The sequence below is a fragment of the Ovis aries genome, chromosome 13, assembly GCF_016772045.2.
Source record: "Ovis aries strain OAR_USU_Benz2616 breed Rambouillet chromosome 13, ARS-UI_Ramb_v3.0, whole genome shotgun sequence".
In the NCBI taxonomy this organism is placed as follows: Eukaryota; Metazoa; Chordata; class Mammalia; order Artiodactyla; family Bovidae; genus Ovis; species Ovis aries.
Genome location: NC_056066.1, coordinates 16,264,071 through 16,289,245, shown reverse-complemented (window position 1 = coordinate 16,289,245; position 25,175 = coordinate 16,264,071). Strand labels below are relative to the sequence as shown.

General features: G+C 46.6%; 1 protein-coding gene across 2 annotated transcripts in view; it reads right to left on the bottom strand.

The window, feature by feature from the left end:
• The window catches only part of CAMK1D (calcium/calmodulin dependent protein kinase ID), a 393,517-nt gene extending 383,559 nt beyond the window's left edge, over positions 1-9,958 (bottom strand). For both annotated transcript variants that reach the window (XM_027976539.2, XM_027976540.3), the window contains exon 1: positions 9,509-9,958. In XM_027976539.2, the coding sequence (XP_027832340.1) occupies positions 9,509-9,600 (92 nt within the window). In that variant the 5' untranslated portion in view covers positions 9,601-9,958. The remainder of the gene's footprint in view (positions 1-9,508) is intronic.
• Positions 9,959-25,175: the final 15,217 nt, after the last annotated feature.

Genomic DNA, 25,175 nt, shown 5'->3' with positions numbered 1-25,175 from the left:
AATCCAAAAAAGAGTGGGTAGATGTGTATGTATAGCTGATTCACTTTGCTGTAGAGCAGAAGCTAACACAACACTGTAAACCAACTGTACTCCAATTAAAAAAAAAAAAGATGAGGAATTTCACCTGATTCAGACATGAGCTCTCCAACTGTTATACCTACATCCTGCAACCTGGGGAATTAAACTTCTGAGATCATCTCCCATCCCGCATCCAACAATCCCTGATAAGGATGTTGTTGTTCAGTCACTAAGTCGTGTCTGACTCTTTGCAGCCCCAAGCCTCTCTGCAGCATGCCAGGCCTCCCTGCCCCTCACCATCTCCCAGAGTTTGCCCATGTCCATGTCTAAAACATCCTGATAAGGATAATTTTGAATAAACTGTTACGTCTGTTCACGCGGTATATACCTAGAAATGTTGCCTTTTATTAAATTCTCCAGCATTAAAACAAACTGAGTACCTACAGAATTTAAACTTACAAAACTCCCTGATGTTTTGGAACACTGTAATCGACCAGTTACTTCATTCTTCCAAGCCCCATATTATTTTCAAAAAGAAAGCAAAGCAGAAAAGACTGAAGCCATTCCCAGAAAGGAGAAGCACCTTTCAGCTGCAAGAAGGGCCACAGCTGCATCGAGATCTAAGAGCTGCTGGAGAAAACAGAAACTGCAGTTAGAAGAGGCTCTTGCACAAGCTGATGTAGAGATAGATTGAAGAAAAAAAAAGAAAAAAAACAGCTCAGGGTGCAGGGAGAGGTGCAGAGACACAAAGCTGATGAGATAACCCAGGGAAGGGATGAGTCTGTGTACGCAGCAAACTAGGTCACTCAACACTCGAGCTGGCCCAGAACACGTTGGGGGCTGAGTCTCTTGCTGAACAGCAGCACCAGGTGAACCAACCAGCCTCCTGTGGGAAGCAAGTGTTGGATGGTGCAATGCACCCTCCAGATGTATGCAAGTGACCTCTGAGGAGCAGTGTGTCAGCACCGCAGGGGTCAAAGAGACAGAAGACACACTTACTGCACACAGACCTACAGCCGTGTCCTGCCCTGAGTGGTTTTCATGCACCCTCATCTAATGTTCACTGCAACCCTTAGACTGGGTGCCAGTCTTACCCTGTTGTGCAGATGAGGGCACAAGGTTGAGAATGGTGAAATAATTTTTCCAAAACCATATGGCTGGAAAGCAGAGGACCCAGGATTTGCACCCCTGTCCTGGGGACTTAGAGCCTCCGTTCTTAGCAGCTCAGTATTGAGCTGGGTGGACCATCCAGCGAATGTTCCCCCCCGGTTGACTGAGGACTTGTTGTCGGTTTCTTAAATCAACTCTGGGGGGAGGTTATGTATACACCATTCTGCATTTCTATGCCAGGAGCTTCCAAAAATCAATTTCCAACAGACAGGGACTTCCCTGGTGATCCGGGGCTAAGACTCCACCCTTCCAATGCAGGAGACCCAGGTTCGATCCCTGGTCAGGGAACTAGACCCCACATGCCATAGCAAAGAGATCGTGCACCCAAAATAAATAAATATTTTTTAAAATTTCCAGCAGATACTGACATGTTCTTCACGGCACTGGCCCTGAACATCCAGTCATCCTCCACCACAGCTGCTAAAGGCAACTGGAACTTAATGACAGCTGCTGTTTACTCAATCCCACTTGTGCCAGGCACCTCACAGGCGTCACTGAATCCTTACAGAAATCCCACCAGGCAGCAACTTCCATCTCCATCTTAACTCAGAAAGTCGAAGGGTGGGTATCAAGAGGGATACAGGTATGAATGGCCGTGCTGGCGCTGCCTTTCTATCATGGTTCACTGCCTCCCAGTGCCTCCCCGGCCTGGCCTCAGTCAATATGCTATCTTATAGGCTTATCCTCAAGATTTGGTGTTAACAAGAAATGGAATTCCTCCATCTCTGAATGGATTTGAAATATGAAGAAAAACAGCACAAGACTCATAGCCGACCACTGGAGACAGGGAATGAACTTGGCACGGAATGAAGTTGGCCTGTGGCATCCATTTGGTCTGGTTCGAACATGAAGAATCCACATACTGCATAACAAACATCTTTAAAAATCAAGCAGGATCTAAGAAAACTGACCCAAGGAAAAGGTGACCTCCTGCATCACAGGGGGTCAAAGGGAAGGACCCAACATGAACTGAGGAAGAAGGTCATGCTGGCATCTCTCCCAGGGTCCACGTGTCGTCCTGTGGTCACACATGCACTGGATGGACCATCTTGAGTCAGGAAACAAACTTGCATCAGTTGATGAGGGCTCCAGGCTTCGTGCTGGCCACCCATAAGCGGTTTCTTCTTCAAATGAAGAAATGTGTCCCAGGGGCCGTGGGCTCTCTGGCTACTCCTGCAAAATCTGATGAGGACTGGAGGTAATACGAGGTCCTCGGGTCTATCCCTGTGGGTGTAAGTTGACCAATAACGTGACAGTTCCTTGCTTAACCAGTGCTAAGCCCTCCCAGAGAGCAGAGGAGGAGATGAAGGAGAAAGATTGAAGGGGATTTATGGAGATTTATTTGGGGAAAGGAAGGATTAAAGGGATTTATGGAGACCCAGCCAAAGAAAAACTCAACAAGTTAACCCCTAAAATCCTCCCCTGAGAGGGCATGAATGTCCACCTGCCAAGTCTAATTACTGTCCACTCAGTTGCCAAGTTTGAGCTAGAAATTTCTACCAGAGACAGTCTTCATTAGCCCCTCCAGGAACAAACTCTAAAAAGTGCAATTTCCCAAATTCCACCCTACTAATCTGTAAAGCCATGAGAGTTTGTTATCTTTATCGCAACAGAGGAAAAACTTCTGGCTTTTCCTCTCTAAACACAAAACATCCTATCAAAGACAGAAGTAGCAAGAGTTTCTCATGTTTATTATTTTTCACAGAATGTTTGGGCTTTAAATTCTCAAATCAGGGAATTCCCTGGTGGTTCAATGGTTAGGACTTGGCGCTTTCACTGCCCAGGGTACAGGTTCAATCTCAGGTCAGGGAACAAAGATCCCGCAAGTCACATGGTACAGTCAAAAAATAAAGTTGGAGATTTTAAAAATTAAAATAAATACATTCGCAAATCAAGTAGCAGAGTTGTAGGTTATAGGTCCACCTGTCAGAGTGATCTTCCTATTGATAATTCTAGAGGCAAAACATGGCATTTTCACAGAAAGTTAAGCAGTTCATCCAACTACTCAAATGTCAAGCCTATCATGACCTCCTTCCATGACAGAAGAAGAGATACCTCAAGAATCATCCCAAGCACAAGCTCTTGGAAAGAAATAGATTAGCCTGAAGACCTAAGGGACCCAGGGAACCTCCCTGGTGGTCTAGTGGTTAAGATGCCCCTTCCAATGCAGGGGGCATAGGTTCCATCCATGGTTGGGGAAATAAGATACCACATGCCTTGTGGCATGGTCAAAATATTTTTTTTTTAATTTCTAAATAAACAAACCCTAGAGTTCCTCACAAGAAAAACCCAGGAGCCCAAAGGATGTGAGCTTTCCCTCCAAACTCTTCCCAAGAGCTTCCCAGAACACAGACAGTCCTGCTGTGCTCAGAGAGCAGGTGCTCAGAAAATATTTGGGAAAAAAAAATTGACCAAAACCAACAGCGGTATCTCTCTCCCAACCCCAAATCCCAGGCAAATCTCACAGCTACACCCAACCCACCAATGACTCCTATTGGCTCTCCTTCCATGTTTCCAGAATCCAGCCACTTCTCGTCACCTCCAGAGCTGCACCCTCTCCCCACCCTCCACCACCATTCTCCACCCTGCAATTGTTTCCATAGCCTCCAAGCTGGTCTCCCTGCTTCTTCCCTTGAATCTGCCTGTCCATTCTTAACACAGCAACTGCAGCCACAATGGAAACACCCAAGTTACGGCAAGGTACACCCTCGATCAAAACCCTTCAACATTTCCTATTTCTCTTAGAGCAAAAGCAGAGTCAATTACCAAGAATTTCAAGGCTTCCCTGGTGCCTCAGACAGTAAAGAATCTGCCTGCAATGCAGGGTTCAATCCAGGGTCAGGAAGATCCCCTGGACGAGGGAATGGCAACCCACTCCAGTATTCTTGCCTGGAGAATCCCATGGACAGAGGCACCTGTTGGGCTACAGTCCATGGGGTCACAAAGAATCAGACAGGACTGAGCGCTAACACTGTCACTTTCAAGGCCCTGTGGGAACCTCGACCAACTGTCCCCCAGCTCCACACCCCACACCTGTGTCCCCTCAGCTCCCAAGCTCCTCCTGATGCTCACTCACTTTCAGACACGCGGGCCTCCTTGAAGCTGGGCCTTAAAAACACCAGGCCTGCTCCCGCTCAGGCCTTCAGCCCTTGCTGTTCCCTTCAACTGGAACATTCTACCTTCATCTCTTCAGGTCTTTATTCACAGATTAGCTTCTGGACCAGGCCCTCCCTGGCTACCCTATTCAATCCTCCATCACCCCACCCCACCCTACCCCTGCTCCTGCTCTAGAAAATCCCATTTCCCTGCTTTATTTCTCTCCCTAATGTGTCTACTATGTAACATACTCTTCATTTTCCTGATTCATATTTTTAATTTTCTGGCTTCCTCACCAGAGGATGAGAAAGAAATGTGAGCTCCAGGAAAGCAGGCATTTGTGTCTGCCTGTTCTCTGCTGTACCCACCCCCATCAGTGCCTAGAATATAGCAGGTGTTTGATCAATATTTTTAAATGTACAAGAGGCTGAATTTATATCATGCCTCAAACAAAGGGCTGAGACATGCAAACTTCTAACCAATACTGCATCTGGAATACCCTCTGGGAGAACTCTCGGGGTTGCCCACCCCTCTCTTTGCTCCTCTTAGAGGAGCATTCTTTCGAATGCTTCTCCCAGACTCTACAACTGTGAGTAGTCCCAGAACAAATATTCTCAAAACAGCCAGTCAAATACACAAATCACCAGGAGGGGATCTGCAATCTCCCCCTCCCCCAATATCCATACACCACCACTCTACAACCCAAAAAAAGAACAGGTGAGTCTGTTTCCTACCCAGGCCTTCAGATAAATCAATCACATGTCCTCAACAGGTGTATTGATTGAGCAATTTCAGAAAAAGGCGGGTAAGTATGATACTAGTGGGAAAAGACACTGCTGGCCTCACAGGAATTTCTATTTATACTCTTCCTAAAGCAGCACCCAGCAGGCACTCATTTCATGAAGAAGCAAAGGCATTGTGCTACTGACATCAAGTGGGGTAAGAATTCCTGTCCTGAGCTATGTCACTTTGCTACTAGCCTGGGCATAAAAATATCCCTCCAAATGGACTAAGCTGTTCCAGCTACACATGAAAGCTACCAGAAAATGATAGTGAGTGCCTCTCTTACCCAGACAAGCCAAAAAACCTTAGGATTGTAAGAGCACTTGAAAATCATCCCACCTTCTCTGCCCCTCTGATTTGACAGATGATGAAGCTAAGACCTGGAGAAGGCAAAGGCACCCCACTCCAGTACTCTTGCCTGGAAAATCCCATGGACGGAGGAGCCTGGTGGGCTACAGTCCATAGGGTCGTGAAGAGTCGGACACGACTGAGCGACTTCACTTTCTCTTTTCCCTTTCGTGCATTGGAGAAGGAAATGGCAACCCACTCCAGTGTTCTTGCCTGGAGAATCCCAGGGATGGGGGAGCCTGGCGGGCTGCCATCTATGGGGTCGCACAGAGTCGGACACAACTGAAGTGACTTAGCAGCAGCAGCAGAAGCTAAGATCAGTCATGTGGACAAATGACCAAGTAGCTCACAGGCCACACACCTGACCAGTGGCTGAGCCAGACCTTGAACCCAGGCCCAACACCTCCCTGGTGCCCGCTCCAGCCCCGTCAAAAAGCAATTATTTCAACACAAAATGTTTGGTCTGCAAGAAAAGCATGTATTCATACCCTGCAGAGATGAATGTCCATTTTCTAGGACGTGCCATTTCTGTACTCCAAGGGAAAGGAGGTGTATTGGAAGAACCATTCTGTGCCAACTATCAAGGTCTTTTCTGTTCAGATGCCTTTCATGGTGTGCAAATTATAGAAGCCACCTCCATAAGTCTGGGGTAATTCCTGCACACCATGGTCAAAGCTTTCTTCCCATCCACATCCTTCTTCAGATGGCCTATTTTCATTTTCTTGGTTTAGAAGACGTGGAAAGACATCTACCTATGGTAGAGATGGCCTGAATGGCCTCAGCAAACACGCCACAGAAATGTTTATCACTCTTAATTGCTGTTACACAACATTTATTTGGTCTCATTTATTTGGGTACCAGGGATCTGAAAACACGGTGTTGATTAATAAATGGTATTTAAGCCTTCCCACCTTGTTTGGAGGTAGGGTTAGGCCCTGGGATTTCCTTTCAAAGGAAGACACACTGAAGGCCACAAGTTAAGAGGTTTCTCCGGAGGCCTGGCTCAGGGGTGTATCAGAAAACCCAGGTCCAAACCACACAGTGGGTCCTTTCCCCTACACTGACCTTTGCTTCCTCCAGCTCTTTTCCCACCCTCTAGGCCAGCCTTCACTCTCATTTCCCCCCCACCCTCCAGCAAGGTCCTGCTAACCACACAATCTAAATGGCCTGACCCTTTGGCCTTCAAGAGCAAACCTTCTGCCCCGCAGGGAAAGGTACCTGAACCAGGCAGCCAAATATCAGATTACAAGGTCTGGCCAAGTGAGTGCTCCTTGGGTTTTTACAATGCTTTATTTCAAAGGCATTTTAACAGCTGACAATCTGGCTGCTGGAAGGGCTTTCCTGCCTTAGGATCTTAAAGGCATATGGTAAAAGTGTGACAAAATGACTGGGCTTGCAGAGTACCTTGGAAATGAATTCCAATTGTTAGTGTTGAAGCCCTTGACTGATGCTAGGTTTCACCACAAACAAGACCCCAAACTCGAAATCCACACCGATAGGAGCAGAAGTGACATTTATTTAGACTCAAGCCAAGGTTGCTGGACTTGGCCCCGGGGGGGAAACAGGAACTCTTAATTTTGGACCACTTCTATAAAGTCCAAGAGACAAAAAGATGTTGATAATCCAAAAGCTTTGACAAGTTACATGTTTGGATGACAGGTTACCCCCTAATTATGTTTTAACTTAATATTAAAATTAATGTAATTCTTTAATGTTAAAATTAGCCTTCTAAATACAAAAGTGAGTCAAATTATTAACATTTGCTGTTACATAATCCACAGTGGCTCAATCCCATATGCATAATTATAAGTTGTTCTGCCTAGTATCAGCTTCACTTAATAAGCAGCTCCTGTTTAGCAGGTCACTTAATTCTCTTTGCCTCAGTCTTCCCATCTGCCAAGTGGGGATAATAGTAAATACCTACCTTATCAGGTTATCTTGAGAATAAAATGAGTTAATATCCATAAGGCACTCAGGGTATCAACTGGTACTTGGTATTCATTTAATAAAGTCACCTACAATTACTACTACTATTATTATCACCATGCTATTGAGTGAAAACATTTTGATCATTTTATTGTTTGTGTTTTGCTCTTCGAGAACTCCTGCCAGCAGGAAGGAACCATAGCCTGAAGCTCCTTTTCAAAGAATCCTTTCCAAGACAGAAGGCAAAGCTTTGGGATCCTAACAGAGACCCATCCCCAGCCTCTAAGGGGAACGTGGCCAGATTTCAAGAGACTGTTTTGCAAGAGTTCTATGTTCTTTTCGGCACCCATCAAGCATGTCCCCATCCTGCCCAGAAGTGGAACCACCACAGTCATCCTCAAACAGTGCCGACCACAGGAGGAGCCACTCAAATGAAGCCACAGCTCACCAGGCTGAGCATCCCAGACCACTGAAGAGGTAGAGCCTCAGGGCTCTCCTGGGGAGCAGGAGACAGTCAGGGGAGGTTGTATCCATCTGTCTGGAAGCTGCAGGCAGAGGGACCAGCTCTAGGAGTTCGGGTGAGGATGTGCCAAGCAACACATCCTCCTACCTTAGGACTCCACTCTCTCCAGCCCCCTCACCCTCAGCCACATGAGCATTCTCAGGATGACCACAAAGGACATGCTTCTTCTTTCTCAGCAACTTAACCATCTCAAAGTCACTCCCCCAAACCCAAATAAACCTCAAGGGTAATTTTCTAAAGTTCTGACCAAACCTCACCCCTTATCTGGCCGTGCTAACGCAAAGCTCTTTCTGTTTTCTTTTCAACAAAGACAAAAAGTCTACACCCACAGGTAGACTGGGTCCCTGAAGTGAGCACAAAACCTGGGAGACCCTATTCTCATTCTAGGTAAGTGGGAATCTCCAGGACCAGAAGCATGGAGGGATGCTTCACAACTTGGCTTTGGAGGACCCACTTCAGATATTGGGGTGGGGAGGGAAAATGACCAAGCAACTCAGTGGACCCTGAGTATGGGGCAGAAAACAATCTGGGTTTGAAAATATGGTTCTGAAAAAGCAAACCAACCACAATGACAAGCAAAAGGGGATTAAGAGGGCAGGAAAGAAGAGCATCCTAATTTGTCTTGTGAAACACCTCCTCTTTCTCTTAGCAGCTTGACCAACACCTCCATGAACCCCTGCAAAATGTTCGGCTCATACAGCAGGTATGTGTGTGAATATATATGCTTACATACTGATCACATGAGGGGAGGCAATAATTCCAACTCCAGGTTCTTCCAGCAGCAACCGATCCTCTTTCACTATCAGCCTCCCTACCTATTCTGAGGTGCTTCGAAACAAAACAAACAAAAAACAACTCTTGGGCAGAAAAGGAACAGCAGCTGAATGGAGAAGCACATGCTTGAGCCTTCCTGACATCGACTTCTGGTTATTTCTGCTTTCTTGCGATCAGCCACCAGCCTCGGACTACACACAGGCCTGGAGAGGAACCGTGGGTACAAAGACCCTCGCAGACCCTCCTTGGTGACCCGCACTCCAGAGTGTGCTGCTGAGCCTGGTGAAATGGACTGACGTTCAGGTAAGGCTCGGCCCACACGTGACCCTGCACACTGCGAAATTCCTCCCTTCCCTAATTGCGCGGCCATCCAAAGTCTTGCCTACATCGAGTACGTGCGGATGTCAATTCTCTAAGAATACATGATGTTAGAACAGAAATGGGAATGCCCGGAGCCGGATTTCCTCGTGACCACATCTCTCGCTGACACGGTGCGCCTGTGCACACAGTGAGTAGACGCACGCAGCCGGTAAACAGGAATATCCACCATGCTCAGCCCACAGTCACGCGTGGGGAGAATGAGTTGAGAGGGCGGCTGTGTCAGGGAAGTGAAAAGTCGCCCGCCTGCGACTGTCCCTGAAATCCCAGGGCCCCTCCCCGCCCCCGCGCGGCGCCCCCTCGTGCACGCGGGGCGCAGACCCACGCGGCGGACACGCGGGGGGCTCCGCAGAGCCGGGAATTGGACAATGAGGACGCGGCGACCCTCCGGTTCCTGCCGCGGTGGCGGCGACGGCGGCGGTGGCAGCGAGAACCACCTCTGCACCCGCGGCCGCTGCCACCTCCACCCTCTTCTTCCCGCTCCCCACTTACGTTCCGAGGGTCTCCTTGAACTCGAAGATTTTCTTGATGTCTTCAGCTTGCTTTTTCCAGGAGGAGCTGCTCTCGCCGTTCTCCCGGGCCATGGCAGACGAGGGCGGCGTGCGCGGAGGGCGGCGAAGCAGAGCGGCCAGGGGCGCAGGGGGCCGGGGTGGGCGCGCGAGGAGGGGGCGCCGGGGGGCGGTGGCGCGAGTGCAGCGGAGGCGCGGGCGGCGGCGCGCCGGTCCAGGAGGGCTGGGCGGGCGGTGCGGGGATGCTCGGCGCGGGAGCCGAGGAGACTTGGTGCTGCGGCAGAGCTTCCTCTTCTGCAGTTTCCTCTTTCACTCTCGCCGCCGCGGTCCCTCCCTGGCTCTTATTTCTGCGCGTCTCGGGCACAGACTTCCTGCCGCCGCTCGCCCGGCTCCTTTGCTGCCGGCTGCCAGCCTCACTTTCTGCTACTTTCTTGCCTCCCTTCTCCTCCCTCCCCGCCGCCCGCCCTGCTCCCTCCCCCCTCCTCCTCCCGCGGGCTCCCCGCCCTCTTCGTGCTCCCCGGCCGCCTCCCGCCTCCCCGCCTCCCGCGCGCTGCCGCCTTCGGGGATGTCCTGCTCCCCGGGAGCGCCGTGCCCCGGGCGCGGGGGCACCGCCGTCGCCGCCCGGTCACGCTCCCAGCCGCCGCGCGAGCCCTGGAGCCCGGGAAAGGGCAGGTGCAGGGAACCCAGGCAGGTGCGGAAGTCGGGGAGCTTGCTGAAGGACCCCGGCCCTCCGGGGCTGCCTAATTAATTCTGCAAAGTCAAGTCTGGGGGCGCGAGGGCTTTCCTCCCTAGCGGCGGGAGGGGGCGCCTCTGCGCTGCGCTTGGACGCGACTGGAAGGGGGCGGGGGTGCGAGGCCGCCCGGATGCGGGGCGCCAAGGGCGGGGGCGTCCTCCCCGGGCGTCCCGGCGCGGCGCGGGGCTGGGCGGGGGCCGGTTGTTATGGCGACGAAAGGCGGCGGCGGGGATGCTGGCGGAGGTGGGCGTTGACTCGGGCCGCGAGGCGCCGGCCGGTGGCTGACGCTCCCGGAGCCTCACGACTTGGCGACTGGAGCTAATTCGCATTGCACCAAAATCGGCGCTCGAGTCCAATAACGGCCGGGGGAGGGGGCCGCGCAGCGAGGGAGCCGGGAGCCCTGGAGCCAGGGACGCGCAGGACGTGCCAGGCGCTGCATCGTTTTCCCTTGGGGAGCTTTACTACCGGGGTTATCTGGCGGCCGGGTGGCGGGTGTATTCGGGCTCCGTGCACCGCCCAGGCTACCTCAGGCCTGGGGCTGGAGCGGGCCTGGGCGGGCCTGGACCGGCCTTCGCTCCAGCTCGACTCCTCTTGGTCTCTTCCTCTCTCCATCGGCCGAAACCCAGAGACTTAGAAGAAAGTGAAGCTCTGCCCTACACCCTCCTCGCCAGGAGGGCTGCCCCTCGTACCCCCGCCGCGCCGGGTTTAGTAGGGCACCCTGTCGTAGGGCATATACCTGGAAATGGCGTTTCCAACAGACTGGAGAAACGCGCCCAGAGCTCCCCACCCCCTCCCCAGGCCGTTCATCGCCGAGGTACAGCCTGACTGCCCATTCTTCTTCCACGTCCACCTGTCAGAGGGCGATCACTTGCGGATACCCATCCTCAACCTGCGGGGACTATCTCTTGTTTCAAAAAATTGTAGTTTTCTTCAATTAGACTATCACTCCCTGAGGGCCCCTCGACTGAGTTGGATAAACAGCCGTATGTCTTGATTGCTGACACCTGTCCCAGGACTGTTCCAATTTCACTGTGAAAGGGGGGGGGGGGGGGGGGAGGGGGATTCTACTGCCTGAAAACTTATTTAGCACCTTCTTCCTCGTTCTGACAGGCTGGATGCAGGCTTACTGCCCTCCCAAAAGCCGTCTGGACTCCCCTCCGGCCTCTACTTTTTCCCTCACCCAATGAGGTGGGAAGATAACCTGGCCTGCCCAGTCCCCCAAATCTGCGTGCTGGATTCTGCCTTTCAGGGGCTGTTAGCATAAAGCTCTCCAGGCTGGGGAGAGCAAATAGGGGATCTTGCTAAACTGACTAAATCGACAAACCCAAATTCCACCGTGAATTACTAAGGAACCTCTCAAAGTTGGGGCCTATCACCAAAAGCAAACAGCACCACGTCAAGAAGAAATATGTTTGAAGAACTGTACATAGGAGAAGTCTATTGGGGTCAAAGGTTAGGCAGTAAGAAGAGTAGGAGCCAGGCATGACTAAGATCCCAAGGGACATTCTCCCGAACCGGCCATATGCATGCGCTCATCCTTTTTCGCCCTTTTCCCTTCCTGGCACTTCTTTTTGGCCTGTTCTTCCCTATTTCACTCTTGCTCCTTGCCTACAGATTATCGTGCCACAAGAGCCCACGGTAATCCTCAGTCTCAGCTTATGTCCACATAACTAAATAAGTGGTGATGCTAAAGAAGCGTTGTACCGTTGGAAGTGCTATAGGGAGCTTCCTGTTTCTTTTGAATTTTCCATGTGCATGCATGCTAAGTCACTTCAGTCTTGTCCGACTCTGTGGGACCCTATGGACTGTAGCCCACCAGGCTCTGTCCATGAGATTGTCCAGGAAACAGTACTGGAGTAGGTTGCTGTGTGTCTTCCCAGGGATCTTCCTGACCCAAGGATCGAACTCCCATCTCTTAGGTCTGCATTGGCAGGCGTGTTCTTTACCACCAGTGTCACTTGGGAAGCCCCTGAATTTTCCAAATGATATCCATTCAGAGCACTAAGTTATCCTCAGCTGGACTGGATCCTACAGAAAAAAAATCAAAAGTTTAATGGGAGTTGAGATCAAACCAAAGGAATGATACAAAGAAGGAGGTGGAAATGCAGAAGACAAATTCAGTCTGGCTTTAGCATGGTCATTCCTCTCTTACTGGACACCATGTGAAATAAGAGATCTTGACCTTGGGAACTACAATAGAAAACAAAACCACTGTTCCCTAAGAATGATTAAACCTTAGCCTGTAAATGGCTTAATTCTGTTTGCTTGAGGACCCTTGATTGGATGACCATTTCCTCCAGCTACCGTGTTTTTCTAGAGGACTAGGTGATGGCTGTGAACTCTTCATTCCACTTCAACTCCCATCGTCAATCAGTTATTGCCTATCAGTCAAAAGCTGTTCATTCCCTAACAATTCCACTGCATAAAGCTCTGCTAGATATTCTAAATTACTAACCTCTATGTCCCAAGTCTTTATATTTCCTTAAAGCCCTTAAAATTTTTATTAAAGAACCTGAAGAACAAGTTGTTTAATAACCCATCATTAAGGACTTACCAATTTAGTGCCTATCGAACTCTCTCCAATCAATAGACCTGCCAATAGATCAGGCTTGTGTGGCCCAGATTCAGAATTGGGTGGGTGGTGTGGGGGAAATATATAGTATCTAAAGCAAATGTGTAGATTATAGCTGAAAATCTCTAAATTACCTCTATTCAGCCTTTGGGGCTTCCCAGGTAATTCAGTGGTAAAGACAGCCTTTAGTACCTAAAATGATAAACCAGGAGCACAAGCTGGGGTGGTAGAAAGAACTAGAAAGTCTGGGAAACTAGGCTTAAGTTCCAAGTCTGTTGCTAAATTTTTCTTTTTTTATTTTTTTGGCCCAACTAGGAATCAAACTCAAACCTTTGACAGTAAATACATAAAGCCCTAATCACTGGACCACCAGGGAATTCCCTCAAAATTTATTTTTTAAAATTGTATATGACAAGAACTTGCTCATATAGGACAAGATGATAAAAGGAATTAAAACTGAAGCTGAAATGCTTAGGAAAGAATCAGGAAACAATAAAATCACAGATATAAAGACTACATTGGAAATGGAACAAGGAAATTGACTTCAAAAAACTTTTAAAAGGATATAGAAAACAAGAATAGTGAGAAAATAAAATGGAAATGGGCAAAGATGAGCTGGAAAGTTATATGAAACATGAAGTTCAACATATTCATAAATGCCTTCTGAAGAAACTGCAATAATGAAACAAAAAATATTTCAAGATATTATTCAAGAAAACTTTCCAGAAATGAAGACCTTAATCTACAGATTGAAGGGGAACATGTATTAAAAAATAAATGGATGATCAATAGGAAGACATGTCCTAGTAGAACTACTTATCTCCAAAGAAATAATCCTTTGATTTTCTCAGAAAAACAAACAAAAAAGGAGTCAAGTTACATGTAATAGGAAGTATATATATCAGCCTTTCATAGGTTTCAATAGCCACATCCAATGATAGAGGCTATGTTTATAAAGTCCCTAAGGCAATCAATTGTGATAAAAGAACTTCATGATAATAACTAACACTTACTGAGTTCATATTATGCATCAGGCTTTGCTCTAAGTGCTTTACCATGTTTACTTAATAATCCTCACATCAATTATATGAAGTAGGTAATATCTATTCTTATTTTGTAGAGGAGACCAAAATTTGAAATGGTTTAGAAGCACACATGAAGCATGAATGAATAAAACCCAAGCAGCCTGGCTCCAGAGCCCTGGTCTTAAGAGTTGCACCATAATCCTGCTGTCAAAGTGTCGCTCAAATAAAAGGCATCAGATGAACAGTGAGAAATTGTTACTGAAGGAGGAGGGGATGGATGTTGAGCAAGCAAAGGTGATAGATGCCCCCTGCAGTGTAAATATCTTTTTAATGAAGAAAAGCAGGAGATTAAGAGTTGTTCAAAACCAAAATAGGGTAATGAAGTGACTGCCAGCTCCAGAAATGTATCTTTGTTTACATTTGCTTGTTTTAGTTCCACTTTTTTTCAAACCTCAAGGAACTTTTAAGTGAACTCACTCCCTTGTGTCTTTACCTGGTGGACATCACCTTTATCTTCCTACCTTACATCTGAAACAAGTCTTTGGGTTGTTTCCCAGTGTTCTCCCAGACCTGGATCTTGCTCTTTTACAGCTGACTTTGAAACACAGTCTTTTCGGTTCATATTAGAATTAAGAGTCTATTCTTAGCTCAGTGCAGTGCATTTGACAATACGCACAAGGTGCATTTATAAAATTGACGCTAAAAAAAAAATCCTAGTGGTCCAGTGGTTAGGACTCAGTCCTTTCACTGCTGAGGCCCCAGGTTCAATCCCTGATCAGGGAGCGATGATCCTGAAAGCCATGCAACACAGGCAAATAAATAAAAATAAAATTGAGGACGCTGAAAACAGTTCCCTCTTACATGGGGAACCAAATCCAAACAGAAATGGCACCTCCTCTGATTTTCTACCCAGATTAGGATCTACAACAGACACTGAAATAGAATCTCATTAATTTATATTTGAACTTAATGGTATACTCTAAACAACTGAAGGAAGTACACTGGATGACGCACACAAATGCATTTACAACGTTTGAAGGCATTTAGTCAATAAATACACTGTTTCACATAAGCAAAGCCAAGCCTACATGACAACCACAATGGCCTCAAAAAAAATATTGCCCGTGAAGGTTGATTTTTCTCCAAAACCCCAAATCTTTTAAAAAATCTTTTCCTGTAAAGATGAGTAATTATCAAAAGATGGGAGCCTGAATGTAAGATGTTCTTTCTTCCTTTTTAGCGATTTGAACCACAAACACTTAAACTGAACCACAAACATGTTTAGAATATAATAGTCAAATAAGGAGAAAAAACAATCTTAAGAAACATATTCCAGATAGGCACATGAAACATTGCTCATCATTGGTAATTATTAGAGAAATGGATATCAAAACTATAATGAGATACCACCTCACACTGATCAGAATGGTCATCTTTAAAAACTACAAATAAATGCTGGAGAGGGTGTGGAGAAATGGGAACTCTCCTACACTGTTGGTGGATCTATAAATTGGTGCAGCCACTATGGAAAACAGTATGGAAGCTACTTAAAAAACTAAAAAATAGAGTTGCCAAATGATTTAGCAGTTCCACTCCTGGGCATATATCCAGAGGAAACCATGATCCAAAAAGATGCATGCACCCCAGTGTTCACTGTGGCACTGTTTACAATAGCCGAGACATGGAAGCACCCAAAATGTCCACTGACGGATGGATAAAGAGGGTTTGGTACATATATATAATGGAATACTCCTCAGCCATCAAAAAGAATGAACTAATGCCATTTGCAGCAGCATGGATGGACCTAGAGATTATCATACTAAGTGAGTCAGAAGGAAAAAGACAAATACTGTATGATGTCACTTACAGGTGAAATCTAAAATGCAACACGAATGAATAAATCTGAAAAACAGAAACACAGACATAGAGCAGTGGTCCCCAACCTTTTTGGCACCAGGGATCAGTTGTATGGAAGACATTTTTGCCATGGACCTGGGTGGAGGGGATGGTTTTTGGATCATTCAAGCACATTACATTTATTGTTCACTTTATTTCCATTATGATTTTATCAACTCCACTTCAGATCACCAGGCATTAGATCTTGGAGGTTGGGGACCCCTGACATAAAGAACAGATTTGTGGTTTCCAAAGGGGAGGGGAGGAGGGAAGGATTGGGAGTTTGGGATTAGCAGACCCAAAGTATTATAGGATGGATAAACAACAAGCTCCTACTATATAGCACAGGAAACTATAATCAGTATTCTATGATAATAATAGAAAATAATATGAAAAAGAATGTGTATATGTATAGTTCAGTTCAGTTCAGTCGCTCAGTCGTGTCCGACTCTTTGTGACCCCATGAATTGCAGCATGCCAGGCCTCCCTGTCCATCACCAACTCCCAAAGTTCACTCAGACCCATGTCCATCGAGTCAGTCACGCCATCCAGCCATCTCATCCTCTGTCGTCCCCTTCTCCTGCCCTCAATCCCTCCCAGCATCAAAGTCTTTTCCAGTGAGTCAACTCTTCGCATGAGGTGGCCAGAGTACTGGAGTTTCAGCTTTAACATCATTCCTTCCAAAGAAATCCCAGGGTTGATCTTCTTCAGAATGGACTGGTTGGATCTCCTTGCAGTCCAAGGGACTCTCAAGAGTCTTATCCAACACCACAGTTCAAAAGCATCAATTCTTCAACGCTCAGCCTTCTTCACAGTCCAACTCTCACATCCATACATGACTACTGGAAAAACCATAGCCTTGACTAGATGGACCTTAGTCGGCAAAGTAATGTCTCTGCTTTTGAATATGCTATCTAGGTTGGTCATAACTTTTCTTCCAACGAGTAAGCGTCTCTGAATCACTTTGCTGCATACCAAAAGTTAGCGCAACAGTGTAAATCAATTGTATTTCAATAAAATTTTTAAAGAAGGATATGTCTTCCAGTGTTTGTAAATCACCAGTTGTAGCTGATGAATTGTAACACCAGTGGGCTGATGTTAACCATTTTCTGAGTGCCCTAATTTCTCTGTGAGACATTTGTTGAGCTTGTACTTTTTGAAATAGACACATTCAAAAAATGAACAAAGCACAGTTCCTGCCCTCAAAACATTCCAAGTCTAAGACACAAAGACAGACATGTAAATAGGTACATGCTCCGTTGCTCAGTCGTGTCCGACTCTGTGAACCCATGGACTGTAGGCCACGAGGCTTCTCTGTCCATAGGATCTTCCCAGCAAGAATACTGGAGTGAGTTGCCATTTCCTCCTCCAGGGGATCTTCCTGACCCAGGGATCAAACCTCCTGTATTGGCATGCAAATTCTTTACCTCCGTGCCACCTGGGACTCCCTATGTAAATAAATAGCAAGAATAAAATGTGATTGAGGCTATAATGGAGGTTTGCGCAGAGATTAGTGGGGAAGCATAGAACAGAAAGGGCCTGAAAGTGTCAAAAGAGACTTGGGAAAAAGGAAGACTTTTGAACTGGGTCTGGAAGGACTATCCATAAGAAATTGCCAAGGAGATAAGGGAGAGTGCATGCAGATTTCAAGCAGAAGAAAAAGCATGTGTGAAGGAACAAAATTCAAAGAAAGGAATATCCATCAGAATAGCCTGGTGACAATCCCCAAGTCTTGGTGGCTTATAGGAACAAAGTTTTATTTCTCACATTCGTCAGTTGGTTGGGGAACCTCCTGGCAGAGTAGCCGCCGTCTTGGACTTGACTGGTCCCTGTGGCAGAAGGAAATCAAGCCAGGTTTGCACAGCAGGTGGTTGATTGCTTTGTCCTGGAAGTGACACACATCACCTCCACTCTGGCCAGAACTAATGACGCAGCCTCACCCACCGAGAGGACCTGGAAATGAGAGCTGGAATGATCTGGCAGATAGTGCTAACGCCTACCCCAAAGGCACTGCAGAAGGCTGCACGTTCAGGAAATGGTGCTGGGGGCAGGGTAAGTAGGGGCTGGACATTGGGAGTTAGAAGGCAGTGAGCAGACAGGGGAACACAGATTAGACTGGAAGAAATTAAAGGGTCTGTTTATGAAAGGTGTCGGCTGTCCTTCCTTTGGGCCCCAAAATAAAAATTTTAAGTGATTCAATACGTGTAACAATCAGGCCACACTCCACCTTGCAGTTCAGGAGTGACTGTTACCCACAGAAAGTAAATGGGCTTGTGGCTGCTTTTCTGATCCTAGTAGAACACAGCCTTGACCTTGACAGAACCCTGGACACCTTTGAAGGGATTCCAACCAACAGCTCCAAAGATTTGCTGTGTTGCTTCCAATATTGTTACTTCTGATGTTAGTATATTTCAAGTTCTAGTCTTTAAGAAATCATAAGGCCTGGGTGAGGTCATACGTGCCAAGGATGAACTGATTAGCTGGGATTCTGAAATGCAATCTACTTTAGGGGTATCTCTGCAAGCGTGAGTCTCGAGACAGTCAGGGGCACTACTGAATCTTAACTGCAGTCCAGTAGAGTCCTGGTGCCCTGTAATGGTGAGTGGGTGGGTACACCAAGTAAAAGTGACTTTGCAAGCAGGCTGATGCAGGAAATAAGCAAACGAGTAATCAAGTTTGTCAGCCAGTCTGGTAAGAGCTGTTTGCAAGTTCAGGGGGCTACAGCAAAACAGTGGAGTATGTACAACAGTGGATTTCAACACACACATGGGCACAACTGGAGTGAATGGCATCGAGCTTGTGTTTCGATATTGGTACACTGAATGCAGGCACAAACCAGAGGCACGTGTTGAAATGAAAGAACCCAGGTCTCCTCTGAAATCTAACCCACTCTCTGACTTTAGGCATTTTCCAATCCTTTCTCCAAATAAAGGGACCATGTGGGTATGGAGGAGAAAATACCAGCAAAGAACTCTGGACTTCTCAGAAGAAAGTCAGAAGGTACACATGAGGTGTTAATAGTATGCACCTTTTCTTTTTAATAGCTGTCATATCTGGGGACTTTCCTGGTGGTCCAGTGGTTAAGACTCAGTCTTTCACTGCTGCAGACCTGGGTTCAATCCCTGGTCAGGGAACTAAGATCCCACAAACCTTATGGCGCAGGGGGGGAAAAAAAATAGCTGTCGCGTGTAGCTCTTTGTCTTTTACCTGGATTATAAAATGAGTGTTGTAAAAAGGAAAAATATTCTACCCAAGACATATCCACCCACAAGATTTCTACTAGATGTCATTATATTCAATGTCAATAATCTGGGAATGCCTTGGATTCTTGTTTCCAGGAGGGGTTTTCTAGCTGCAGGAAATAGCCTCATTAGCCAGATCCTGCCAATACCCCACTCGAGTACTCTTGCCTGGAAAATCCCATGGATGGAGGAGCCTATAAGGGTCACTGAGGGTCAGACATGACTGAGCGACTTCACTTTCACTTTTCACGTTCATGCATTGGAGAAGGAAATGGCAACCCACTCCAGTGTTCTTGCCTGGAGAAACCCAGAGACGGGGGAGCCTGGTGGGCTGCTGTCTATGGGGTCACACAGAGTCGGACACGACTGAAGTGACTTAGCAGCAGCAGCCGCAGCCAATACCTTATTTCCCAAGAGTGTCTTGGCACTGTGGGCATTAACTCTTCAAAATCAAAACTTAAAAAAAATCTATAAACAGGAACATATTAGCATTTTTGTATAAACCATAAACCTACAAATGGAGACCACTATTTTTTTTATGAAAGCAAATTAAAAAAAAAAAAAGAAGCAAATGATTTGTTAGTTTTTAAGAAGGATATGCTCCTTCGAGTTGATGGTGCCCCTGGAGGCCTTCATGGTTCTTCTATTTCTCCAAAGTGTTTCTAAAAGGAAAGGTAGGGGGAAATATTCCCCAAAAAATTACGAGGCAAAAAAAAAAAAAAATCATTTAAGTACTTCTCAGCATTCCTGGTCCAACAGCTTTTTTCCAGAGTTCACAGATTGAGGCAGCCATGGCATTTATACCCCAGATGGACATAAACCAGACTGTGGAATTATTGAGGCATTAACTACACCCATGATGAAGTGTCAGCTCTCTAGACCTCATGCAAACGCTAGCCTAAAGCTCACACATTGAGGCAAGACATTTAAATTACCAGCCAGAAGAAGAGCCTTTCTCCTAATTGATTTCACACAGGAACTCAGAAGAGGGCCAAGTCAGGAACTTGGGCCTGAGTAGCCCTGGAGCACCCCTCCTTCCTCAACACTCTCTTCCCAAGAAAGTCCAGGCCTCCAGATCTCAGACAACTCGGCGGGCCCCTCAAGGTTAACAATGCTGTTTCCCGTTGAACCAGCCAGAAACAACACTGGAAGTGGGTTTATTTTTACCCCAGGCTTTATCATCTATCATTACTAAAATACTAAGAGACAGGTTTTGGCTGAGTATCCTGTAGAATATTCAAGATCTCCGTGTAGGATCTGGCTCTCCATCTCCCACATTTGTCTTATTTGGAGTGTACTCCTCCCTGCCAAGGCTCCTCATTAGCAAGGATGTCTGTGTTCCAAATGAGACACCGTCTCTCTTGGTTGGACAACTGAAAGATTCTATGATGATGTCATAATATAGCCCTTATGACATCACCACTCCTTTCATGGAAACAAATCCTTGGTGCCTGGATGACTTGGTATATTTAACCAGAGGGATGGGGGAATAGGTGTCAACATCTCTTGCAGGTTTCTTCAGCATGCAGACATACAGCAAAAACTCACTTTATTGAGGGACCTTCTCTCCAGATTCAGGTATGTTTCATGGAGAGTATCATTTCCTTGATCTCCAAAATGGAAATTATATCACCGGCTGGTGTGATGCCTTCTTGAACCACAGATCCAGTTGTAAGGTAAATCCCGCTTATCTTCTACATGACATTCAGACTAGACTCTCTTGGTTTGCAGAGCACTCTGTTTATGGAACTGGACATACATCTTCCTCATCTTCCTTTCCAGCCAAGCAAACTTGTTGGCTGCTCTTAGAGCAAATCCACAGTCAGTTACTGGGCCCAGCACTGTGCTGAGTCCAGCCCAGTCAATCCCTTTGCTCTCATTTCCTTTTTAAATTTCTGCTTCTTTCCTATTTGCAGTGGACTTTTTCCCAAGGACCAGACTACCTGCCCTTCTCAAACCCAACAAATATTTCTTTCAGGTTTTTTTTTTTTGACAGATGGGTCCCAAATGCACAAGTCTATGCAGAAAAGAATGGAGCCCACAGTTCATTTCTATCAAAAAGCTCAGAAGTTGTACTGCCACTGAGCAAATAATTGAAACGAGAGCTTGGGGTGAAAGCCAAGGGTCACTGTCTATGACCCTTACATTCCTCATTACATGACAACTCTCATGCAAAAATCCTGGCAGCAAAATCTATGTTTCTCACATCCATACACATTTATAAATAAGCACCAAAGCCAAGTTCAGAAACAAAGTGCTCTGGAAAGGGTTTAAGCCCTATAGTGGTCACTATCTGGACCTGAGGATGAATGGCTCTGGGGCCAGGCTCTTGCCAGTTACCTGAGGGGCTCTATGCTGCCTGCTTTATGTTGAGAAAGTGGGGTTTCCCCAGATCTCCCACATGCACTCCCCTAACACACCTGTAAAGACCTTACTTTTTGGCCATGGCATTCCTGAAGGAGGTTTAAGTCATCAGGCACTTAAAACCCGAGATGCTGGGTTTGAAGCAAGACAGCCTTCACCACGCCCACTTAGAACTCCAAAATCCAGCCTTGTTCTGGAATCCCTGGGGTTGCTTTGAGATGTCTTCTGCATGACCAAGCACAGAGCTCCAGTTCCTTCCTCATCACCATACTACCACACTTCACCCCAAGTCAACAACCACACTGTAAGAATTCTATCTCAATCCTCCTACGGATCCCTGGCAGAAGGTCGGTGTGGGGGTTTTCTTCTGTTGCTTGGCTGACTCAGATCTCTCCTCTGCCTTGAGGAGGCCAAGGTTCCAGGTTTTCTGGTTTCATAATAAATTGGCAGAAATCTGAAGTGATGCCAATAACGCCCTCCTGCCCTCAGGCATCTGGGTCCCAGTGGGAGGTCTCTTAGCAACCAGGCTCAAATCAAATATTTGGGCATCTGGACACATTCAGATCGGGATGAGCTCATCAACAAAAACTTCTCTCTTTCCCTCAGCCCAGCTACCGAGGGTTAGGAAAGACTGCTGAGCCCCCTCAATCGCCTCCCTGCACTGGGATAAGCTGTGACTCACGACGGGTGTTCAATCAGAGGCAGCCCCGGGTTGGCAGGCCAGGTATCTGGCTTCTATTTATGTCTTGATACGTATCATTGGATGAGACTCGTGAACTTTTTTGTTGCTTTGCTGACATAAAGCCCATAGTTTTCATCTGACACTCTGCATACATCTTTTCACCAGAAATCAGAATACTCAGGGTCACAGAGGGTGTGAGCTTGTTCAATTCAGACGTGAACCAAGAGGAAGAAGGCTTTCAAAGCCCTCTTCCCCCATCTGCATCCTCCCTGCAAAATTCCCCACCGGTGACAAATGGTGAATGGGAGGGAGAAGGGGGCCTATGGGTGCTGGCAAGAAAGTTCCACATTTTGACTTTTCCAGTCCAAACCCCCAGGTTTATGCTGCCCTGTATACTCCAAAAAGACTTGCTGTTGTTCAGTCACCAAGTCACGTCCAACCGTTTGCGATCCCGTGGACCGCAGCATGCCAGGCCTCCTTATCCTTCACCATCTCCCAAAATTTGCCAAGTTGTCCTTTGAATTGGTAATGCCATCCAACTATCTCATCCTCTGCTGCCCTCTTCTCTTTTTGCCTTCAATCTTTCCCAGCATCAGGGTCTTTTCCAATGAGTCAGCTCTTCGCATCAGGTGGCCAAGGTGTTTGAGGTTCAGCTTCAGCATCAGTCCTTCCAATGAATACTCAGGGTTGATTTCCTTTAGGATGGACTGGTTTGATCTCCTTGCTGCCCAAGGAACTCTCAAGAGTCTTCTTCAGCACCGGGAAAGACTAAACACACCAAATTTGGCTTTGGATGCTAATTCAAATTGATATCTTCATGTACAAGGGAGGCCTAGCTCAGCTTTCATGTCTCTAAAATGGAGCTTTTAAATCCTAGTCTCCTGAGAATTCTCTCACCAGAGAGAATTCAGTGGATAGGACTGCACTCTCACTGCTGAGGGCCCAGGTTTGATCCCTGATCAGGGAGTTAAGATCCCACAAGCTGTTCAGTGCAGCCAAAAATAGGCATTATCTTTTGAGAGATGGCTGGTCAGGGCTCCCCTACCTCAACCAGCATGTACTCATCATAATTATTCATTATACCACCCCCTGGGCTTCTTTAGTTGCTTATTTCTGTGTGCACAGATGTCTAACCTCTTCATTGAGTCCCAGGAGAAAAATGCATGTTTCATATTCCCTTGGAGAAGGCAATGGCACCCCGCTCCAGTACTCTTGCCTGGAAAATCCCATGGATGGAGCCTGGAAGGCTGCAGTCCATGGGGTCGCTGAGGGTCAGACACGACTGAGCGACTTCACTTTCACTTTTCACTTTCATGCATTGGAGAAGGGAATGGCAACCCACTTCAGTGTTCTTGCCTGGAGAATCCCAGGGACAGGGGTGCCTTGTGGGCTGCCGTCTATGGGATCGCACAGAGTCGGACGACTGAAGCGACTTAGCAGCAGCAGCATATTCCCTTATCACCTTTTAGGTCACCTCACCCACAGCCCTGAGGGCAAACACCACTAGGTCTTAAAGAAACGCTGAATGTAATGAGCACCCAGACCCCACAAGCCTGAGGATGCTCCAACGTGGCAGCTTGAAGGGCTCTCCCAGCAGGAAAAGTCATCTCTTCCTTCAGTGGAAGCAAGAAGTTGGAGGGCAGTGAAGGCAGTGAAAGGAGCGTGGGCTCTGGAGTCAGCGCCATTGATCGGCCTTCCCACTTTCTAGCTGCACGGTTTTGGGCACATTGCCTAGCCGCTCTCAGAAAATGGAAGGCACAGTAGTACCTGCCTTGCTGGATTGTTTTCAGACAATAAATCATCACTGTAAAGCATGTAACTCAAACATTGTCAATAAGTGGTGGTTCTTATTGTCATTTTTTCACCCAATCATTTAATCATTAAATAAAAGTATCCTTGGGTTACTTAGCTTTCTGATTACAAAAGTATTTTAATTATTTATCTATAAAGCTGCAGAAGAGTACAGACTGAATAGTCAAGCACAGCAGCTTCAAAGACCTGAGTTTAAATCATAACCATTTTAAAATCACTCCTTGGTCTGTTTGTTTGTTTTTTTTTAAAAGTATCTGTAGCAACAATAATTGATAGTCCATTTATTTGATTAACTTTGTATGAGGAACATACAGAAGTTGATCTTTAGGATTCAGTGGTGACCCTGACTTCTGTGTCATACAACCTCCTTCCTAAATCTGCTTTAAAAGCTGCCTGAACTGTTCTCTGCAAGGCTCAAGGGTCAATTTTTGTTGATTTTGTTTGTACTGTAGAAGATGATGCCCGACTTCAAGCACTGAAAGACATGCTTCTTTTGAAGAGAGCCTAAGCAAGACTTGACAGTAGACATAGTTTATCCTTTTTACTGTCATCAGCAAATAAAGAAGCCAGCATTATCTTTAATAGCCTCAAACTGGAAGCAGCTCAAGGGTCCAACAGGTCTGGACCATGTTTTCACAAAACAATGGAATATAATTGTATTGATCCAATCACCAGGTTTATAAAATAATAAAGAGGGATAGGACCTTCTAAATTGTAGCTGTTATAAGGATTTGAACTTGATCCCCAAGAGTACACTTTTTCGATATGTTTTTATTTTAAAATACATGTATTAATACGCAGTATTTGTTTTCCTCTTCCTGACTTACTTCACTCTTTGTGACAGACTCTAGATCTATCCACATCCAGAAAAATGGCACAGATGAACCTATCTCCAGGCAGGAGCAGAGACAGAGACATAGAGGATGCATATGCGGACACAGTGGAGGCAGGAGAAGGTGTGGGACAAACTAGGAGACTGTCATACATTCACCTCCATGTGTTAAATAGGTAGCTAGTGGGAAGTTCCTACAAAGTACAGGGAGCTCACTTTGGTGCTCTGTGACGACCCAGAGGAGCAGGATAGGGGTGAGGTGGGAGGGAGGTCCAGGAGGGAGGGGATGTGTGTGTATTTACAGCTGATTCACTTTGCTGTACAGTGGAGACTAACACAACATTGCAATTATACTCCCATGAAAAAATAAAATACATGCAATAGCCCTTCATTCTATTCAATGTCTACTGAGCATCTGCTATGCACCTGGCAATGCTGGGGAAACAACATTGAAAACAATTCACCATTCTCATGGAGCTTACATTCTGGCGT